The sequence below is a fragment of the Gaeumannomyces tritici genome (assembly GCF_000145635.1).
Source record: "Gaeumannomyces tritici R3-111a-1 unplaced genomic scaffold supercont2.13, whole genome shotgun sequence".
In the NCBI taxonomy this organism is placed as follows: Eukaryota; Fungi; Ascomycota; class Sordariomycetes; order Magnaporthales; family Magnaporthaceae; genus Gaeumannomyces; species Gaeumannomyces tritici.
In genome coordinates, this window is record NW_008804557.1 from 98,597 (window position 1) to 117,663 (window position 19,067).

General features: G+C 56.6%; 8 protein-coding genes across 8 annotated transcripts in view; 6 read left to right on the forward strand and 2 right to left on the reverse strand.

Annotated features, from left to right (window-relative positions):
• GGTG_13419 (hypothetical protein) overlaps nucleotides 1–910 on the reverse strand; it is a gene marked incomplete at both ends in the record, with an annotated part of 3,040 nt that extends 2,130 nt beyond the window's left edge. Inside the window, 4 exons of the mRNA XM_009231325.1 lie at nucleotides 427–466; nucleotides 519–586; nucleotides 644–750; nucleotides 887–910. Coding sequence (XP_009229589.1) covers nucleotides 427–466; nucleotides 519–586; nucleotides 644–750; nucleotides 887–910 — 239 coding nt within the window. The remainder of the gene's footprint in view (nucleotides 1–426; nucleotides 467–518; nucleotides 587–643; nucleotides 751–886) is intronic.
• Nucleotides 911–1,763: 853 nt separating this feature from the next.
• Nucleotides 1,764–4,003, forward strand: GGTG_13420 (hypothetical protein; the record flags this gene model as incomplete). Its single annotated transcript, XM_009231326.1, has 3 exons — nucleotides 1,764–2,224; nucleotides 2,311–3,282; nucleotides 3,579–4,003. Exons 2-3 carry the CDS (start codon nucleotides 3,144–3,146, stop codon nucleotides 4,001–4,003), a joined length of 564 nt encoding a protein of 187 aa, XP_009229590.1. The 5' UTR covers nucleotides 1,764–2,224; nucleotides 2,311–3,143.
• A 246-nt stretch (nucleotides 4,004–4,249) lies between these two features.
• On the forward strand, nucleotides 4,250–7,264 carry GGTG_13421 (hypothetical protein). The gene is made up of 2 exons (XM_009231327.1): nucleotides 4,250–4,918; nucleotides 5,007–7,264. Exon 2 carries the CDS (start codon nucleotides 5,079–5,081, stop codon nucleotides 6,420–6,422), a length of 1,344 nt encoding a protein of 447 aa, XP_009229591.1. The 5' UTR covers nucleotides 4,250–4,918; nucleotides 5,007–5,078; the 3' UTR covers nucleotides 6,423–7,264.
• A 3,568-nt stretch (nucleotides 7,265–10,832) lies between these two features.
• On the forward strand, nucleotides 10,833–11,718 carry GGTG_13422 (hypothetical protein; the record flags this gene model as incomplete). Its single annotated transcript, XM_009231328.1, is given in 3 exon segments — nucleotides 10,833–11,259; nucleotides 11,276–11,430; nucleotides 11,468–11,718. 3 exon segments carry the CDS (start codon nucleotides 11,111–11,113, stop codon nucleotides 11,716–11,718), a joined length of 555 nt encoding a protein of 184 aa, XP_009229592.1. The 5' UTR covers nucleotides 10,833–11,110.
• A 987-nt stretch (nucleotides 11,719–12,705) lies between these two features.
• On the reverse strand, nucleotides 12,706–14,006 carry GGTG_13423 (hypothetical protein; the record flags this gene model as incomplete). Its single annotated transcript, XM_009231329.1, has 5 exons — nucleotides 12,706–13,248; nucleotides 13,318–13,365; nucleotides 13,435–13,542; nucleotides 13,825–13,927; nucleotides 13,975–14,006. The coding sequence occupies 5 exons, from the start codon at nucleotides 14,004–14,006 to the stop codon at nucleotides 12,706–12,708; spliced, it is 834 nt and encodes a 277-aa protein (XP_009229593.1).
• A 363-nt stretch (nucleotides 14,007–14,369) lies between these two features.
• On the forward strand, nucleotides 14,370–14,558 carry GGTG_13424 (hypothetical protein; the record flags this gene model as incomplete). Its single annotated transcript, XM_009231330.1, has 1 exon — nucleotides 14,370–14,558. One exon carries the CDS (start codon nucleotides 14,370–14,372, stop codon nucleotides 14,544–14,546), a length of 177 nt encoding a protein of 58 aa, XP_009229594.1. The 3' UTR covers nucleotides 14,547–14,558.
• Nucleotides 14,559–14,946: 388 nt separating this feature from the next.
• Nucleotides 14,947–15,802, forward strand: GGTG_13425 (hypothetical protein). Its single transcript, XM_009231331.1, has one exon. It carries the CDS (start codon nucleotides 14,995–14,997, stop codon nucleotides 15,682–15,684), a length of 690 nt encoding a protein of 229 aa, XP_009229595.1. The 5' UTR covers nucleotides 14,947–14,994; the 3' UTR covers nucleotides 15,685–15,802.
• A 908-nt stretch (nucleotides 15,803–16,710) lies between these two features.
• On the forward strand, nucleotides 16,711–18,409 carry GGTG_13426 (hypothetical protein; the record flags this gene model as incomplete). Its single annotated transcript, XM_009231332.1, has 5 exons — nucleotides 16,711–16,805; nucleotides 16,933–17,140; nucleotides 17,261–17,446; nucleotides 17,702–17,977; nucleotides 18,139–18,409. 4 exons carry the CDS (start codon nucleotides 16,711–16,713, stop codon nucleotides 17,885–17,887), a joined length of 675 nt encoding a protein of 224 aa, XP_009229596.1. The 3' UTR covers nucleotides 17,888–17,977; nucleotides 18,139–18,409.
• Nucleotides 18,410–19,067: the final 658 nt, after the last annotated feature.

Here is a 19,067-nt window from a genome sequence, read left to right on the forward strand (position 1 = left end):
GCCTTGCGGTCTACGGTTGGGAATACGAGAACCACACCGTGGCTCTCGAGATCATTGATGTGTCTTCGGAAAGGTGTTTACGCGACGCGCTGTCACAATCAAGGTCATGACGTGGAGAACGTATAGCGACCGCACTTTATGGGCCAGAGTCAATTGCTCCGGCGCGTCGCTAACAGGGAGGGGGATGGGACGAGCGGACGTGCTGCGGCGCTGCCCGCCGCCGGGCACCGCAAAGCCCCGGCATAAGACCTAAGGCATCAGTCAATCAAGAGCCGGGCCAGGCCCCGAGCAAAGATGAGGTGGAACCCCGCTTCGCCGCCGGGGCATTGATGAGGAGTTTCTGGTTGGCCAGCAGGGAGATGGCGGTGGTTCCGACTGAGGATCTTTGTCGGGGGGAGCGGGGCATGGCACGTGGTTCCAACGCACGGGGCACTCTCGTCGGATTTAGCCCATGGGACCAGTGTACCTGTATTTTTAATTGATTGTTTGCTTCCAGATCACATCATTGCATGCCGTACCAGGAATTGCGGTTCCGATTGGACGAATGAGGGCGACGAGCAGGTAGAGTCCAGAGCGCTGGAGAGTACTGGAAAAAAGATTGGGTATTGCCGCCCGTCTATCGATAAAATAAGGGCCCACTTACAAGTTAAAGCCGGAGGCAGCAATCACAGGGTCCAAGCTCCGGGGACCATCCTGGCGCCCAACCACTGCGAGCCGGCCACAGCGGCGACTTCGTAGGCTGCCAACCCGCTGGGGGATTCAGTTTCGGCCGCAGTTGCGACACAGCTCTGTTGATAGCGTTTCGATCGAGCCTTTCTCGACATTCACCCCTGGCCAAAAAATAATAATAAAAAATAAAAGGCCAAAGCCGCAGAGCCTGCCGTACCTCCGCACTGCCCCACCACGCCATGGTGGCTCCGTAGCTTGTGGGCAACGTGCGGGGCGCTTCCAGCGATGATGAGCGTTGCAGCACAACGGCAGGGATGCGAGCTTCGGGCTCTCGCGGGCGACCAATGCTAGGAGATACAGGCAGGCTGGTTGGGGCGCAGGGACAGAGGCAGATGAAATCCACCAGGTTGGTAGGTACTTAGCCTGGTACGAGTTTCTTCTCCCGACTTTCCTAGCCGTGCGGAACGCGTCGAGGACGCTGCTGAGTTAGGGGCCGGCCAGGTTGCAATTTACGAGAGTTGGTAGGTACCTAGTTACAGCGCGTTGCCTTCATTCGACGGCATCGAGCGGGTTTGGTCAGCTCCTGGGATTGCCCGGCTGAGAAGGATAGCGGCGTTTTTGTTCGTCTTCTTATCATTCAAATGGCAACGCCGAGCAGCGAGGGCGAAACCCGGGGAGGTCATGGAATGCCGCTGAGCCGAATTTGTTACCCCGTGCTCCTTGGACGAGTTCCTCGAAAAGATCCGGAAGATCGCCGACGACGCGACCAAGGACGTCCAGGCCAAGCACAAGGCAGAGGACGCGCTCCAGTCGAAGCCCAGAGCGCGCGCGAGGTGGCCGCGAGTCGAGCGATCCTCTGGTTTCTTTTGGAACACGAATCCAAGCTCGAAAAGGAGAGGAGACTGCCCCGCAGCCAAAGCTGAGCGGCAGCCTGTGTCGTGTGTGATGTACTCCAAGCTGAATCGGGACCAATGGCCGGAGACGCATCGCCTCGCTCCATCAACAGGGACCTGCCCCACTCGGCCTAATTTGCAGGCACTCCTCGATCCAGAAAGATAACACATCAGCCGATAACACCCCTAATGGTCATTCCGTAGTTGGTCCCTGAGCGTCGCGTGATAGAAATTTGACGTTGGGTTATCGGGGAGGTGCTGGTTTCCACCTTGCCTGAACGTTTTACACCACGAAGATGCAGCCCGACAAGTTTGAGCATGCGGCAGCGGGTGCGATACGTATTTCTGAATACTTTATGTCGAATTCCATACCACGCGACTTACGGCAACAACTAGGAACGCCCTGGAACCGCCTAAAAAGCCGCCGGACCAGCGCTTGACGCTTCTGCTGCACAGGCATCCTTGGCAGCCCCGGCACCGCTATTGCCACTCCCGCTCCTCCAACTGCCGGATCAGAATGGCCACCATGATGACGACGGATGCGAGGTCGAGCTGTGGGGGTCGGCCACAATGCCACGGACGCCCGCACGCTGCTGCCACACCGACCGGGCGATCCATGCCTCACCGATGCATGCCCAACTGTAAAAGGTTCGAGACGGGCGGTAAGTCCATATATTAACACGCCGCTCGCACGCCGAACCCTGGTAACACCGGAGACGGCAAAGCTAACGAAAGGGATTGCGATCAGGCTGTCTATTGCACCGCTGCCCCGGCGAAACACTCTACCTGGCATATGGCAGATGACGGATCATAGGCCTCAGAAGGTTCGCAAGCGCCGCCTGCACGGGTGGCCCGTCTCTGCACCGACTCGCCCTAAAAAGCTGGTTGGACTACAGAAGAGTGGTTGGAAGGCGCCCGCAGGCGGCCAAAGGATGCGCGCTCCTCCTTGCGCTTTCATTAGGTTTTCGACCCCATTCCTGCTGATATTTATCGGCACACATTGTGTCGCATGGGGGGCCAAGCCGGGGGGCGAATTGGCTGGTTAGCAACGCATCAAAGTTAAGACGGCACATCTGGGGCTGTTGGCCGCTTTCTATGCGAGGAGGATTGGATTGACGATGGGCAGCTCGAGCCAGGCGCCAACAGCCAGCGGCTAGGGTATGGGCATAGCTGGGTCTGGGAGGGATGGAGTCGACAACTGTTTGGTACCATGTGGGTGGTACCGAATGTACCTAGGTAGGTAGGTACCTAGGCTAGGTACATGCTTGGATATATGGTGAAGGGAAAGGGAGAAGAAGAAAAAAAAAGTGCGCTCGAATAGCTGCTATAAGCAAGACAGCAGAAGAACGTTAAAGGCATGGTTCGCAGGCTGCAAAGACCTTCGATCGGTAAGGCTGGGAAGCGCTGGGTGGGGCCAGGGTTGGGAATTTAGTTAGTCTAGTCCAGTGCCAAATGGTGCGATGAATTTACTGCCTCGAAGGGGGGTGGCGTGGGCTACACACAAAACCAAATTGCACTACACCTTAAATTCGGGCGCGACATCCCACCCTAGCACCATCGGGGTTCTCGCTGTTCCCCGAAATGCCCGGCTCGCACCAAGACGGCGGGATCGCGGGCCACCTTCTCCGCGGGCCCGCCTCCTTCACCCCTTTTAAACCTCTAATAGCCGGCTTCACTCTCCCCGCCGTCCGCATGCGAAATTGGCGCCGCGGCCCGGCCCGTGGAATTAACGATTCCCCGACCCCGACGAGCCCGTTTACCGCCTCGCGCCGCCACCGCCGCCGGTCGGGCTGGTGGCCTTGCCGACGGGCCGGCGCCGGAGCAGCCCTATTCCGGCTAAATAGATGTTCGACAGGGGGAATTGGCGCAAGGTCGCGGAGCCTTGCCAGATGTGTTTGCTTTCCAGAATAGGGGTTAAGCCGGTTTTAGGGGCTTGTACCAGACTGTAGCGAAATCAGCCAAATCACTCCCCCGTGACTGCTGCCTTGTTATGATCTTAACCCCCACTTTCCGAAGGAGACACCGCTGGTGACAACATCAGGTTGGGCCGCAACCTCTGGGATCTCATCTGGATAATGCCCTCGGTAAATGCCAACTATGATAGCCTCTGGCTTGGGCTGTTTTGCGTCTCCTATTACAGCCTACCATATCGCAAAATGGATATCGTTTCCTTTCTCTTCGGCATTTCTGGTGCTGCTGCCCAACCTTTTATTGGCGCGATAATAAGATGCGGGCGTATAAGCTGCAGGAAGCTGGATGTTATTGGCAACGCCTTTTCATCGGCTTGGTTTTTCCAAAAACCAAGCCCGGGGAAAAGGAGGAGTGCTAGCTCAATAATGTTGCAGCGTCTCGAGGGCACCTATCACAGTACGATCGCTTATATAAGGACCTTGCGGGTCGTAGCCCTCGATACGACAACGTTCCCTATTGCTTTGGTGTAACGGGTACTACCTTGGTCTAGTCCCGTGACAGCACTAGCATGGGTACTGGGCAAGACAAAATATCGCGGCGAGCTTGTTATCAGCTACCCGCGCGCTGGCATATTAGCTTCGGACTCGGAACAGTCTTGGGCTTTTGCGGCGTGGAAACGCTTTATTGGGTCTGCGCGTTTATATCGGCTCTGCTTTGGCCTGCGCCGTCCATTGCAACCTCACGTTTACTGTCTGCTTACAGCCCCGCATTCATTTCCCCGCATTTAGGACATGTGTTTTTACACGACATGCGGGATGGACTTCGGTCGAAGCCGTCGATTATCAGGATAGGCTGGCTCTCTCCACCACCACTAGGAACAACATACAAATTTTGGGCATCGAATAGCCCTCACAATCAACTATCGCTCGCTCGTGGCCTCAAGTGGATGGGCGACGCCTGAATCACACAGGAGAGCCACCAGGAGCGCGCGCAGAAGTTTACTCTTCCCACGTGCGCTGGGTATTCCGGCCCAAAATCGTGAAGCAGTTGGCGAAGAGGTCACCTCCCTGCCCGATCCCCGATGTGTTCCGATGCTATTCGCTAATCACCACCTACCCATCCATCGGGACTGATATCGCGCCCGAGCTGCCCATCCCGATACCATGAGACTAACCCACTACGGTCCATACCGGATATGGGTTTCTATTCGGTCTACTGCCGGCCGCCGACGTGTTCTGATGCCTTTCGCCCGCTCGCGAGAACCCGCGTCGGGCGCAGCCCGACCTGGCTGCTAAGTTGGGAGCCTGACCTCGAGGCCTTGCTTGAGCTGCCTCCCGTTTGCGCGAGTTTGCCGGGATGGCGCTGAAACTGACTGGCAAAAAACCAGGGCAAACTCAGTTCGGTCCAATGAAACAACATTCTCACGGTCGGGCGACAACTCGAAGGTACTCCACGCCAGCACCCAGAGGGAGGCTAGGTGGAAGGCCCGCCTTTGTGAGTCGATGCGCCGACTTGTTGACTTCCCGCCTAAAGACAGTATCGCAGTGCACCGCTCAAAATGGCAAGCAGGCTATCCATAAAAGAGAAGCTTTCATCCACATCTGTATGAAATTCTCCCAGCCAAACCAGACCAGCAAGCCTAACAAGGCCTCATCCTGCCTCGCCCTCGTCCCACCCTATCTTACCTTTGCAAATCACCATCCTCCCCTTCTCAGCAGACATTCTTCACTCTACTCTCTGCCATTCACCATCCACATGGCGGCTTCCAACAACAACTACACCATCGGCTGGATCTCAGCTGATCCTATCGAGCTCACCGCTGCACGGTTCTTCCTCGACCCTCATGATACCGACTCTTACGTCCTGGGCAAGATTGGGCCCCACAACGTCGTGGTAGCCTGCCTATCCCGCGGAGAGGGCAGAACTGCGGCCGCCTCTGTCGTAGCCACAAACATGCTGCGCAGATTTCCCAACATCCGCTTCGGCTTGATGGTTGGTACTGGAGGTGGCGCGCCAAGCAGCAAAAACAACATGCATCTCGGCGACATCGTAATCGGCAGTCCCGACAACGGCCACGGCGGCGTGCTCCATTACGATTTTAAGGAGTTGATTCAGAATCGGACGCCACCGGCCCTCCGGGAGGCGGTGGCCGATTTGAGGTCCGAACACGAGACCAACGGCCACTGCTACGAAGCCCAGATCCGCCAGATGCTGGGGGGGCAAAATAAGAAATACTCTCGTCCAAAAGCCACAAGCGACGAGCTGTACAAGCCCGAATATACGCATTCCGGGGATGGCATGAACTGCCATGCTTGTTGCGACCCGGAAAACCTGGTCAGCCGGCCAGAACGAGAGAGGCGGGAGGGTGGGAAAGATTTCGCCGTCGTTCACTACGGGTTGGTCGCCAGCGCCAACCAGCCGATGGAAGACGCGACGATTCGTGACGGGCTGGTGGGGGAGGCAGGCGTCCTTTGCTTCGATACGGGAGCGGCTGGCCTGACGAACGACTTCCCCTTCCCCTGCCTTGTTATCCGGGGCATTTGCGACTACTCGGATTCTCACAAAAACAAGGACTGGCAAGGCTTTGCCGCTATGATGGCGGCCGCCTACGCCAAAGATCTGCTGAACAGGATCGCGCCCAGCCAGCCTCCGGCGGGAAAGACGGTCGGGGGGGTGTTTGGTGCGGCTATCGCGTTAGCAAGAGGGGTCGTGGGGTTGGCAGGCGAAGGGCTTAGCTCGCTTTCGAAAGCTTTCGTAATCGCGTCGGCTAAAACCTACGCTGGGGTCGCGCGGTTGGCGGGCAAAATAACGTCCGGGTTTAGGTCGCTTTCAAAAGCTGTCGTGATCGCGTCGGCTGGTGGGGCCGCGTGGCTGGCGGGCAAATTAGCGTCCGGGTTTAGCTCGCTTTCGAAAGCTTTCGTACGCTTTCGCGGCTGGTGGGCAGAATAACGCTCGGGTTTACTTGGGGGCTGTGCTTTGTGGGCCCCCTCTGTAGAGGGGGTGCAAAAAGTCGTAATCGGTCAAAAACTCGTAATCACGGGTTTCCCCGCAAAATTGATAGGAGACACTGGGCGCCGGCGTTTAAACGAAAACAATAAACTGCCACGAAATCTCTACGCGTGGGCAATAGTATCAATCTGTAGGGAATTTTGAAGGCATTCAGAGAGTATATTTATTGTAGGGTAATATTGTTGTGGGAGGTGCAGAGGGCCGGCCAACGCCGGCCGGCCGGCACGCCTACGGGTGGTCCGGGTCGACGCAATCCGCCGGAAGTAGGCCGAGGAGTTGCTCTTCCGTTGGCGTAGGTGGTTGATCAACCTCGTTTGGCGCCTGGGAGGGTAGGAAAGGTGGTGACGAGGCCATGACTGCGGCCTGTTGCTGTAGGATAAAGTCGACCTCGTCATCCGTCTCTTGCCCAGGGCTATTGGCGGCGGCGGGGTAACCCTCTACATCCGGAAACGAAGTAGAATAGCTTTGCGTGCCGTCAGGAAGCGTATCAACGATGAAAAGCTCGTTGTCGGGCAAGTGGGAGGGCTTCTTTGGGCGACGTGGATAGAGTCGCTTGCCCTCTGACTGGAACGTGGCCTCGTCAAAGCCGGCCTTGATCAACCAGACGGCTTGAGAGATCTTCTTGTTGTTGAAGCGCCCGCCGGCATCTCTCCAGGCCTGTATATGAGCTTCTCGAGCGGCCTTCCGCATCTTGTGGATAGAAACGTCTGCCTTCCTTTGTATTTTGGCCGCTTCGGTAGCCTCGTTTTCGACGTGCTTTTGACGGAGATCAGCGAGGAGGATAGGCGTGCAGAACTGCCGGTCGGCGGGTTCGGCCATCCTCGACCGGCGGCTCCTGTAAGCCTTGCTCAATCTCGACTGACGGTCAGCAAACTCATCCTGCAGACGGCCGTGGATTAACGGCGCTTGATGCACAACGGAAACGAGGTCCGAGAAACTGTCGCGCGTGGGAGAACTTAGTACGAGGCGGGGCAGATACGTCTTCTGGAGACGCTGCGCCGCGTATCTGGCGGCAGAGAAGTCGAGCATCTCGGGCACGAGGTCAGGATATCGGTACGTTAATTCCAAAAGGTTATGCTTTTCCATGTCGCCGATGATTTTTGCCGGGTTGAGAGGCCAGATGCCGGAATCCTCGAAGCCAGTAAGTACGTGCCCGCGGGTAAAGGTCTGTTTCCAAAGAGGCTGATCGCGATCAATTCTATCAGCAGATTGCATCGGAATCAAGGTTAGGGCAGGGCAACAACTTACCCCAAGAGCTTCAATGAAATCCGACCGCGAGAACGAGATCTCGCCTCTTTCCACGACATCAAACAGTACGTTTTGATGCGCGCGTTTGAAGTGCGTAAACACGCCGACGTCCATGGGCTGCATCCGGTGAGTGGAATGTGACGGCAGGATATTGAGTTGGATATCAAACCGCTGACAGTAGTCGATTACCTCGATCCCTAGATGCCCGGCAAAGCCGTCGAGAAGAAGCCATCGCCAGATCTTCGGTCAGCCCTCGCTTTCGTAAGTGCCGCTTCCCCGCATATCGTTTTGGTCGAACTTTTCCAATAGGATTTTGAATTCGGTGGTAGGCCCGTACCCAAACCAATCCTCCAAAGAAGGCGAGCCTTGTTTGACGACGTCAGCGTGCGAGGCCCACGAGTGCTGATTGAACCACCGCATAAAAGCCATCATGATATCAGAGTTGGAAAAGCCCGTTTCCGACTTGACAAACGCCGTGCGCTTGTCTAGATCGTTATCAGCCCAATGGAGATACGGGCCTGCCGACAGGATACAAAATGGCGGAAGAGAGTCGCCGGCGGCGTTGCCGCACCCTATCAAAGTAAGCGACTCTCTGTTGGCAGGATCTGTAACCTCCGGCCGGGTGGTCCGTCAGCCTTCTGGGGTGATACTTCTGTTACTGGTAGTATCGCTACTGTCCCGGGCGATACTTTTGATACCTGAGGTGTCCTAAATATCAACCGTTTCCCTTGATACTTCGAGTGTCGGAAGCATCGCCAAGGTGAGTCACGTGTTCCTCCTTAGTCATCCGTGACTCGTGGGGTCCGTCGACCCCTCCTTCTAGCCACCTGTTGCGGCCATGGTCGTAACATCTGGCTTTTTCTATCAGCTAATTAATGTCGTTGCGGAGTGCGTCGTTGCGACGTGTACGGCAGTGCGTGATCTAGATGTGAATAGTTAATTGCAAATGAAGAAGGAATCTATTGGGGCCCACTGCAACTGCAGTGACTGACACTGGGGGCTCGCCACAGAACCTTGAGCCCTTGCACAATGATACAGCACCCCACGACAATGATGTTTCCCTTGTTTTGCCGGTCCTAGGTAGAGTTGGCGGTCAGGATTCGCGTTAGCGGTTAGTGCTTCGCGTTTCCCGGGGGGTTTGGGGGCGGTGCGAGCCCCATGTGTTGTTTGCGTGCAGTTTGGTAGAAATACTCGTGATTTGGAGGGTGGTGGCTAGGTGGAGTATGTACGGGTGGTGGCTGACCTGCGAGTCCCAGAATCAATTGGCAAGCGAGCGGGTGCAGCCACAAGCCATACGTCGGATGCGCGACAACCCGAGGTCCGCTGGACAGATGGGCTGTTTGCGTGTCGTGTCCAGGGGTATTGTTGCTCATCGCGACTGCACCCAGTCTGGCCACTGATCGGCGATGGTCCGTGATTGGTGGCTGGTTGGAGTTGCAGCCTGACCGAGCCGTTTGTTTCCATGGGCATGGGCCTCCGTTTTGTCAGCTGCCACAGAGTGTCAAGAGTCGTGGGCGGCAGCCACGGATGTACCCCCAAGAGGGCCAACGTCGAGATGGCACGGCATTGCTCTCTGCCTGAGAGATACCTATACCTGGGCCGCCTGGACACCGCCGGCCCACAGTCTGGTGCACCTTCCGCGCAGCCAGCATTGAGATTGGCTTAAGCCACCTCCACCCACGACGAGAGACGGAGGGAGCTAATGCGAGTCTACTGGGATGGACAATGAAACGATAGTTTGGGGGTTGGCTCAGGTCGGCCAACTGTATACTTGGAGTAGATACATGACATTGTCTTGCGATTGCGTTATCAACCTCGCATCGTAGGGGTTCTCCTTCAACTTTCCGTGCGAAGTTATGATCAGCCTTGCCAGTCTTCTCGGTGTAGGCTAAACCCAGCTCCATGTCCTCCTCCGCCTTCACAATCCACCTTCGCATTTGAACGACTCCAGCCCCTGAACGTTGTAGTCAGGTAAGCCGGTCGGTGTCGGTGCTGTCAAAAATTCGGATCAGCTCACAAGTCGAGGCAGTTGGGTACGTAGGAATGGTTGAGGCTGGAGGTGGTAGGAAATAAGTAGGAACCACTACCGGGACTGCCATGGCGGAGTCCAGTCCGCGTTCCACGTCGCGTCCATCCTTACGCGACTTTTCGCGCGCCCGCTTGCATTTTTCTACCCGGCACTGTTTCGTCCTGCAGCTGCAATAACAGCGGAGCAACAAATGATAACGAATAAAACCCCGTCACGGTGCGATCCCTTATAAGGACCATGCACAGGTTGTAGTCCCAGCTACAACAACGTTCCTCTTTTGCCTTGGTGTAACGGGTACAACGCTGGTCTTGTCCCGTGACACCCCCTATACGCACATTTGCCGAAACTGACTCCTTATGCCGCCTATATCCCCATCCCAAAGGCCTAACTGGTTGACTTCCCTTCGACCTTTCGACCAAATCATAAAATGGATAATTACCTTTATGCTTGCACCGTTGTCCGATTTCTATACGCGAGGGCTTACGGGCACGGGCTAACGGCACGTGACGGAATGCCAGATGGGTGGTGGCCCGCCATTCCATTACGGAAGTACTGCCATTGCAAAGTACCACCTTCCACATTTCCCCTTCTCAGTTCCCAGCCACCCACCCTTAATGCTGCGTGGATTGTGGCGAAAGGTGGAAGGCGGCTTATTTGCTTATTCTCCGGCTACCACCGCCGATGTATCCGGCGCCAGGAGTCTCTGCAAGTCAGTCCTCGCCACCTCGTACGCTATCTCTCCTCTTAACCACTGCCTCGAGGCAAATGCGGATAGCAGAACCGACCAGGTTTAGGAAAAGGCCCAGGCTAAAATACCTAAGCTTGTTAAGCTGACTTTCATGCGGGCCGGGTTGCCGTCAAGTTTTGGGATTTCTAAAAAGGAAGTCTTGTCCTCGACGTCCTCGTCTCGTTTGTACCTGCTTCGCGGCTGTCCATGCTCCCATACTCCTAAACGAGCTCAGTTCACATCATTCCATCGACCACGGAGGACAAGCCCCTATCATAGGAAACCGTACACGTTCAGCTCGACCTACCACGGTGGGACTGGGACTTTTCAGCTCTACGCCCACCACGTCACCGAGCCGACCACTCCCGGAGGACGGCCGGAGTAGCACATAACTCCAGCAGGGTCTTATGCGATAACACAGTCGTGAGACCGTCCAAGGCGCCACCGCATTTAGGAACGCTCGGGACTTGGCGAAGGAGTACCGAGGTCCGAATCAACGCCCTCTCAGCTGACCTTCACAAGCTCAAGTCCGACAACGACAATGGCTACAACAAGGTAGCTACGCTCGAGAGAGCTGGTCTCCGTGATACCATCACCGAGATTGCCATTGGCAAAGCAGAGACGATGGAGCTCAAGACGAAGCGTTCGTCGCAGGACCCGGCCAGGTTCACCGGCGCCGAAGCCAACGTGAAGACCCGCCAGGTCGCCTACGAGCACTTCAAGGAGCACGTCGAGCTGTGCCACGCGATTGACTCCGACTACTATGATACAGAGTTCGCACGTCGCCAGTCTGCTGAGTGGCGGTGCCTTTGAGCTCTACAAGGATGACTTCCACAAGACAGCCAAGAACCCAGACAACCAGGCCCTTTGGCATTGGGAGACGCTCGACCACGTCTGGGAGACCCTGGACAGGCAGTACATCGTCGTCGACCTATTCGCAGCGCGTTTATCAAATTTGACCACCCGAAACGAGGCAACCAGCACTTCCCGTTTTCCTCGCAAAGTTTGAGGCTCTGGCTCTCCGCTGCAAGAAGACCGACGTTCAGAAAGTTGACGCGCTCGAGCTCAAAGTCAGCGACGACATCACCAATGTCGCCTTGGGCGACAAGAAGCCAGCGCGTGACGGCTACAAGGGCTGGGTTGATTTCTACCAGTGGTTTGACGAGGACGTGCGCCGTAAGCAGCATGACAAGCAGCGGACGAAGGGGGCACCTCCGGGAATGCCGCTTTAACTAATGGTATGGCGTGGCGCCTTCCAGGCTCCACAGCCATTCTGCCGCCCCTCACCGCCCGACGGCCCACGGCCTACAAAGCCATGATGCCTCGACGCCGGCGCACCGCGCCGACTGTTACGGTAGTATTGCAGCCCTGTCTCTCTCGCAAGCCCAAGATCCGTTACAGCCCTCTGGAGGTTGCTAGGAGGCGTCCCCTCGAATTGAGTCTAAAACCCCGCTTTGTGTCCTTGCTCACTTCCACAGTCATTGCAACTTTAAGCTACTGTACATTAGCTCCTCGTTCGGCACGAAGTCGGCACGGCACGTGCCGCACAGTAGTTTTCGGTGTAAATGGACCTTCCACTTCCGTTAACGCATACCTCTTGGACTCGCGCTTCAAAATGCGATCGTGCGTCTTGTCTTACTCTAGAGGACCGAAATACCTGTTCGTACATTCAGCTGCTTGGGCATGGCCACGTCACAATGTACGTTTGCATTCGATAGCCGCCACAGACGCGGGCCAGCTGTCCTGCGTCCCGGTGCCGCTGAGAAAGCTGGCTCCACATTGCCATCAACTGCTGCTTCGCGCCATCCATTTTAGCTCTTGCACCGAATCATCAACGATTGGTTCACGGCTGGCTCCATCCTGTCGGCAATTCGTTTCTTTTTGCAATTCGCGCAATGCATCCCCGCTGCGGTAGTTGATCCGTCAGGATGCTCAAGGGGCCGTCCAAAAGACACCGATGACCGATTTGACCACATCTCAACAGGGCGGCATATGTGGTGGGAACCGGTTGGTCGCTTTTTCCTGCAAATGGCCATTTCGGTGGACTGTCTGCGATTGCATGACGACTGCTTTTCAGTCTCCTCTTCCTGGCCTCCATACCGCTACATCGCCTGGAAGCAAACGCAGTTTGGGCATTATTCATCCATTGCATCAAGAAATCTGCATTGCCCATGCTGCAAACTCATCCCCGGCAAACCAGCCATTGATATTTGCTTTGTTCAGCACCCACCCACTCCAGGGCTCGAGGCGGCGTCGGTGGAAGTTGAGAGCTGCGCGGTTTGCTCTCCTGCGACTTCACCACCAAGGCGCGGAACGGCTACGCCAACAAGCACGACCATGAGCACCCTCCTCCTGAGCCAACTGATTCCCCGAAAGTCCGTCGAGCTAGGCCGCCTAGTCGTCGACCCAAAGTATCCCTGCTCATCACGTCGACGCGGGATCTGCTTGTCGGACTCGACGAGCCTCTGCATGATCTGCTGATTGAACTTGAGGAGCCCGCCCAGGACCTTCTGGGCGTGGTCCCGGTACCAAAATTTCCTCTTCAACTTGGCGACCTTGTGGAGGATCTTAGCTTGGCCGTCAGCCCGACGCCGGGTCTCCCTCTTCAGCATAGCGCGTCTGTAGTTGGATTCCCTTGGCATCTCGGCAGCAGAAGGCTCAGGTCCCGGAGTCGGTTGTCTTGGAGGATCGTCATCGTCGTCGGTATCGGGGAGAGAGCTGTCGACGTCTTGATAGGGCTGCATCTCCATCACCTCATGCATCTGAAGAGCAGTCGTGGGATTGTTAGTGAGTACTTTGCGTTGGAAGGGCAGCAAAGGACAGATATTTACCAGCAGCGACTCCAGACGGCCCTCGGGGTCAGAATCGTCCAACTGCAGCTGTGATGGAAGTTAGCTGACATACAGAGAAACGCAAAAAAAAAACCGTAGAGGAGATGGTTGCCTTACGGAGGACCGACGCTCTGTATCCACAACCGTGGCCGCATCCCCCGTCTTGGTTGCTGAAGGAGAAGCGGGTGCTTGAGTGCCATCACCGGTAGCTGGGCGCGCGGCCTTCTAAGCAGCGCTGCCCAGTCGAACGTCAGGTGAAGCGCGTGGGGTTGCCATATTCGGAGGAGCCTGTGCAGCAGGAGATGGAAACAAAGAAGAAAGCAAAAGCGATGTCCCGCCGGCAAGCAAGACTTTGCCGACTTCCTTGGCATCACCTATAAGGAGCTGCTTGACCTCGAAAACCAGGGCGGCGCGCTGAAGAGCAAGGTTGAGGTCCCTGGCCTTAAGGTCACTGTGTTCCTGTATCGGCTCTACGCTGTCTTCCTTATCTTGATCGCCCCTACAAACCCGGAAGACGCGACCTTCGCCAGGATCCTGGCCGACCAGATGGGTTTCGGCAAAACCCTCCAGGCGTATCTTGTCATTTTGACCGCGGCTCGACTCAATCTTGCTTGGAACCTCGTTCAGAAGGAATGGTCCGGCCCGAACAAAACAGACAAGGTCAAGAACCACCTGCCAGAAGGAGCCATAACGGGACGCTGCCGCTGGGGCGAACAATACCTCGTGCGGTGCCCATGCAAACCTCAGTCTCCGACTCGCATCATCGCTCAGCGCCGGAGTCACAGGCTCTCAGTCGTTATCTGCCCGCCGAGATTGATCCCGTGGGTTACTGAGTGGCATAAGTGTTTGACAGCGGGGATCCGATCCAGAAGAAGGGTCTGGTGCGCATGCGCATTGCCCACGCTGACTTTTACAAAAACTTTGAGCAGCATATGATCCAAAAGAGCGACCTCTCGTCTCTCAATGTCCTATCGATCGCGACACCCCCAGCACCAAGCCCTTCTACGTTGTTTTCGTCGGCGCAAACAACATCCCGCGTCTGCTTAAAAGAGATGGGCTGCACGGCGCTGCGGGATGTCGATGCCCGCGCTCGACTGGCCCACACGGGTCTCGTTGTCTACGATGAGATCCACAAGTACAAAGGCGCGACTGAAAAAGAAAGTACTGGACCGACCCAACTCGTGAAGAGGCTCTGCGAGGACTGCCGCCCCAATGATGATCAGATGTAGATGATCATCTGAGCAACGCGCGCAAGTTGGTGAGTGCCTATCTGAAAAGAGAAAACACCCCGTGAGAGCCCCCCTGGATCCCAGACTGGCAGAGTTTGCCAAAGATCTGCCAGAGCACGCCGTCGAGCTAGGGCTTTTCGGGCGCGTCTATGCCTATGGGCAGCTTCCCTCGTTTTTCCAGGTCCGCTTTCGACCTTGTGCGCTGGTTCCTGTCGCGCTTGCAAGACGCGTTTGATCAGGTGGCGGAGGCTGCCAGGCGGCAAGGAGCCCGCTTGCCCTTCACGTGGACAACAATAGTTGGCGGAGCTGCTGCCTCCCTTGCCAAGGCGCCGTACGTTTATATAAAGGGTTCCTGGTCCCCTTTTTTCAACTTTTTCTTCTTCCTCTTACTCCTCCATCGACTCGTCCCCGCCACCAGAGCTGGCGCAACACCACCATAAACACAACTATGGACCTTGACGAGGACTGGCCCTACGATCATTTTAGCGGCGACTGGGGCGACTCCTTTGGGCAGTTGCTATCCCCCGCTGCCGACCTCGTGCTCGACGACATTGAAAGCCTCGCGGTCCCCAGCGATGGCAATTTCAATTTCGACAGCCTTTTTCCTTCGCGACACCTCGCCGCCCCCCTAGTACCCGACGACGCTCCCGATGATTGCAACATCGATCTTGATGGCCTTATCGACTGGGGCAACTACGAAGCTGGGACAACCCTAGGGCCCGCTTCGCCTACCCTCCGACGGAACTCGAAAAGCTCGAGCAGGTCTTCTTCATCCAGCCTTCCGCCCCGTACGAACCTGGATACCGAACCTCTGCCAGAGGGGATAGAAGACAGCAGCAATTCAGATAAGGCAAGATTGCAGAGGAATAAGAGAAAGGTGGCTGGGGCAATCACGTCGCCCTCTGTTCCGTCGCGGAAGCGCGGAAGGGGTGCGAAAACCACAGGAGGCAGAGCGACGAGGGGGGCCGCCAAAGCCAAAAATGGCGTGACTCGGCAGACACGACAGGATAATCCTGTGCTCAAAGGCATTCTCGGAAGGAGGCGTGGAAACCCGCGTCGCCATGCCCTACTACTGGCCTCAGGCGACAGCGACCATCCCATCAACGTCGGCGAACTCGACGCCGTCAAACCAGTATAGGGGAGGCCATGTAAATGTATATTAGTAAGGTAGAAGGTTAAATTGGCAAACCCGACGGGAACGTCAACCAACCGGACGGCGGCTAGCTCGTTGAGGTCCCCGACGAACTTTCACCCGGTGGCCTAAGCCACAGAAAGGAATTTGGCGTGGCCGTCTTTGCCGGGGCGCAACCTCCATCGAGACTTTATAAAATGGCGCGTTCCAAAAGAGCGACCGAGTCGACCGTGCTGCAGTCGCAGTAAGAGCGGCTGAGGTGGTGACGCCGAGGAGACTGCCTCCGAGGACTCATTGATAACCCGAGCACACGCAGTATGCCCTGCTGGTGCTGGAGCGCCATTTCAGCTGCCATAAGTGTCACCGGCAGTTCCCTTCGCCCGAGGCCATACGCACCCATAAGGCGAGCAGGACGCAAGTGGTGCTGCAGACGAGAAGCGCACAAGTGGTGCAGACCAGCATGCGAGCGCGTTCAGATGGGCAGACGGCTTTCGGAATGAGATGACCAATCAGCGGCCTGCCGGTGTCGAGGCAGAAAATTGCATGCAAGCGCGTGCCCTCAAGTAGACGGGTTCCAAGATTGTATATGCCTATGAGCGGGAACCTAGAACCTTCTGGATTTCGACCTGCCACAGGGTCATGCTACTGCAAGCCGGGCAAGCCGGCAAGGCTTATGCGGAGTCGACGCAAATGGGCTCCAGCAGATCGCCGGCGGCTGGACAAGATGAAGCGTCGAGGCAAGGCGGACGAGGAAATTGCATAGGCCTTGAATCGCATTGTTGGTGCGATATCACAGGGTGGAGGAAGCAGAAACTTGGGCTTGTACCTATTTAATACACAAGCTGATGTCGTCGCAGGTTGCCCGCCGTCCTGACCAGTCCCTTTGCCCGTTCCCGTCGTGTGGGGGAATCGCCAGTGGTGGAACGAAGGAATGATGGGATATTTATCTAGGTGGAAAACAACGTTGTCAACTGTACGGGCGTAAATGGCATCCAAAGCTGGAAGAGACCGGGACTGGAAGAGACTGACATCATGGGTCACGTCCTTCGACGCAACCCCCCAGCCGCCGACGCCGATTCCAGGCCGAGACTTTGCCCACGAGAACTTCCCAGCCAGTGCCGTGAGGGGTAGGTACATAGGTAGCGACCTCCTGGCCTCGACATACCAGCTGCGACCAAACAAAACCCCAGCCGGGTTTTGCAGGGGCCGGGCCGTAGCCTTGTCGCACAAAGTACTAGGCAGCTACCTACCTAGGGTAACTACCAACACAGCTGTGTGCGTTCGCGAGGTGGGTACCTCTGGCCCACTCGGACAAAAAATTGTCAGATTAAAGAAGCGTGCAAATCTTTCGGCTCTTCAAGTGCAAAAAGGCACCGCGCCGACCGAGGGGTGTTCGGATGTGGCCGGCCTGGGGGTGTTAAAAAGAACTCCTTCCACCCCTGGCAATAGGCTGTTCTCCCGCGTAGGTATGACATGCAAATTATACGCCAGCAGCGTAAGGGTGTGGAAAAAGCGCTGGTTGGGAAAACCCCTCCGACCAGCTATTGTTGCCACCAGCATGGCTTTCGCTATCCGACTCCAGGTACACGTAGCGCGTAGTCGCGCTCCACATTACTTCTTACGCGACTTTCCGCACGCCCACTGCACGTTTCATTGTATGCAAAGCAGGACTCGCGAAGGCGGCATGTTTCCAGCCGAAAACCTGGCGTCCGATTACGCATTAGCCTCCACACATGTCTGCAGAGCCTCATGGAGGGGCGTGAATTGTGTAAGCCAGCCCTGGGAGCGGGGTTTGAACGAATGCGGATAAAAGTGGACTTTGGGGTTTTGGTTGACGTGCATCCAAGACCAGGGCCCAAAAACCGTCCAGGGTAACCTGACATTTGGAGGCTGCATTGCAGGCAGACCGTTTTGTTTGCCACTAAGCGATTAGACGAGATCCTAATCCTTCCAGAAAGGTGAGCTTAGTGAATCACAGCGGCGAAAACATTGCTCCCAGCCACCCACCTCTGTTTATTTGCAGCTGGAGCTCGGGGGAAAATTAACAGCAAGATGTTTTGAGCCCAAGTTTGCGGCGTGCGGCTGCGCGGCCAGGCGGCGTCGGACTTCGGGCGTAACGAAACCAGGGCGCACGTTCAGCGCGACCTTGTTGTCAATTGCACTTCATGGCCCGCACCGCACCCCGCCTCTTTCACCAGCCACCATTTGATTGTCCTTCATCGGCTTTTGGCCACTTTTGGTAGGGGTGGTCAGCTGAAATACGCGGGGGCTTTCCGTTTCGTAAGGCTAGGAACGATGAGTTGAGTTCGCTTTTCCTCTCGCCTTTCCTCTCGCCTTTCCTCTCGCCTTTCCTCTCGCCTTTTCCGCAACGTTCCTATTCGCACGACACCAGACTGTATCGGACATCACCTTGCAACTCCCTTCGTGAGGCCAAGGGCGAAATAACTAACCCCTGTTAAGGTATTCGATTCCAAATTGCCGACACACAGGCCGCGACAACCTCTTTTGCAGATCTGGAGATGCCGGCATCAGCTAGTCCCAGCCCTCCGGCTGGCCAAGATACCCACGCCGCGGCGGCGCCGTGTTTGGCGAATGGAGACTCGTTTCCCCCGCGGACGCGATCGCCTAGCCTCCCGAGGAGAGCGCATATTTGCCCGGAGCCCGACTCCCTCTACGACATCATGCGCTCCTATCCTAGCTATCGCCTTTACGTATTGCCCATCCATTGGACAGACATACACACCGAATCTCTTGGCGTGCGGTTCAAGCAGCAGTCGCCCATCATCTCACCCGAACCCCAGCGCTACCCCAGCATGCCGCCTATACGGTAGTCGACATCGTCCTCGACAGGGCGCACCCGGGCTACAGAGTCAACGCCGATACCGTGCTGCACTTCGGGCCACCGGCCGGGATCTTACTCGCGTCGGAAACGACGGGAGATTTTCGGTTCGTCGGCATGCCGCCGGGCACGGTGCTCCTGACGCCCATGAGCATTAAGATCGAGTACTAGAGGAAGAGGCCGTGGCAACAGCACGACGTCTCTCGTAGAGGGCTGCCCTGCGTAGCAGCCTTTGCGTGCACGGACTACAAGGTGCAGGGAAGGACGCTAGACCGGGTGGCGGTGGAACTGCGCGGGACGAGGACGACCAACATCGGCGGCCAGGCGGTTCCGAGCACGTGCGATCCATACAGCCTGTACGTGCAGCTGTCGCGGTGTAGGACGCTGGACGGCATCACGCTCCTGTCCAAGGCGCGGGAGCGTGACTTTGTGGGCAACACAGTGCCCGAGGAGATGGCACAGGCGGAGCAGAGGCTGGAGCAATTGAGCGAGGAGACGATCCGGGCAGCGGAGTTACGGGGCTGGGCGGAAGACGATTTTGATTAAAAAA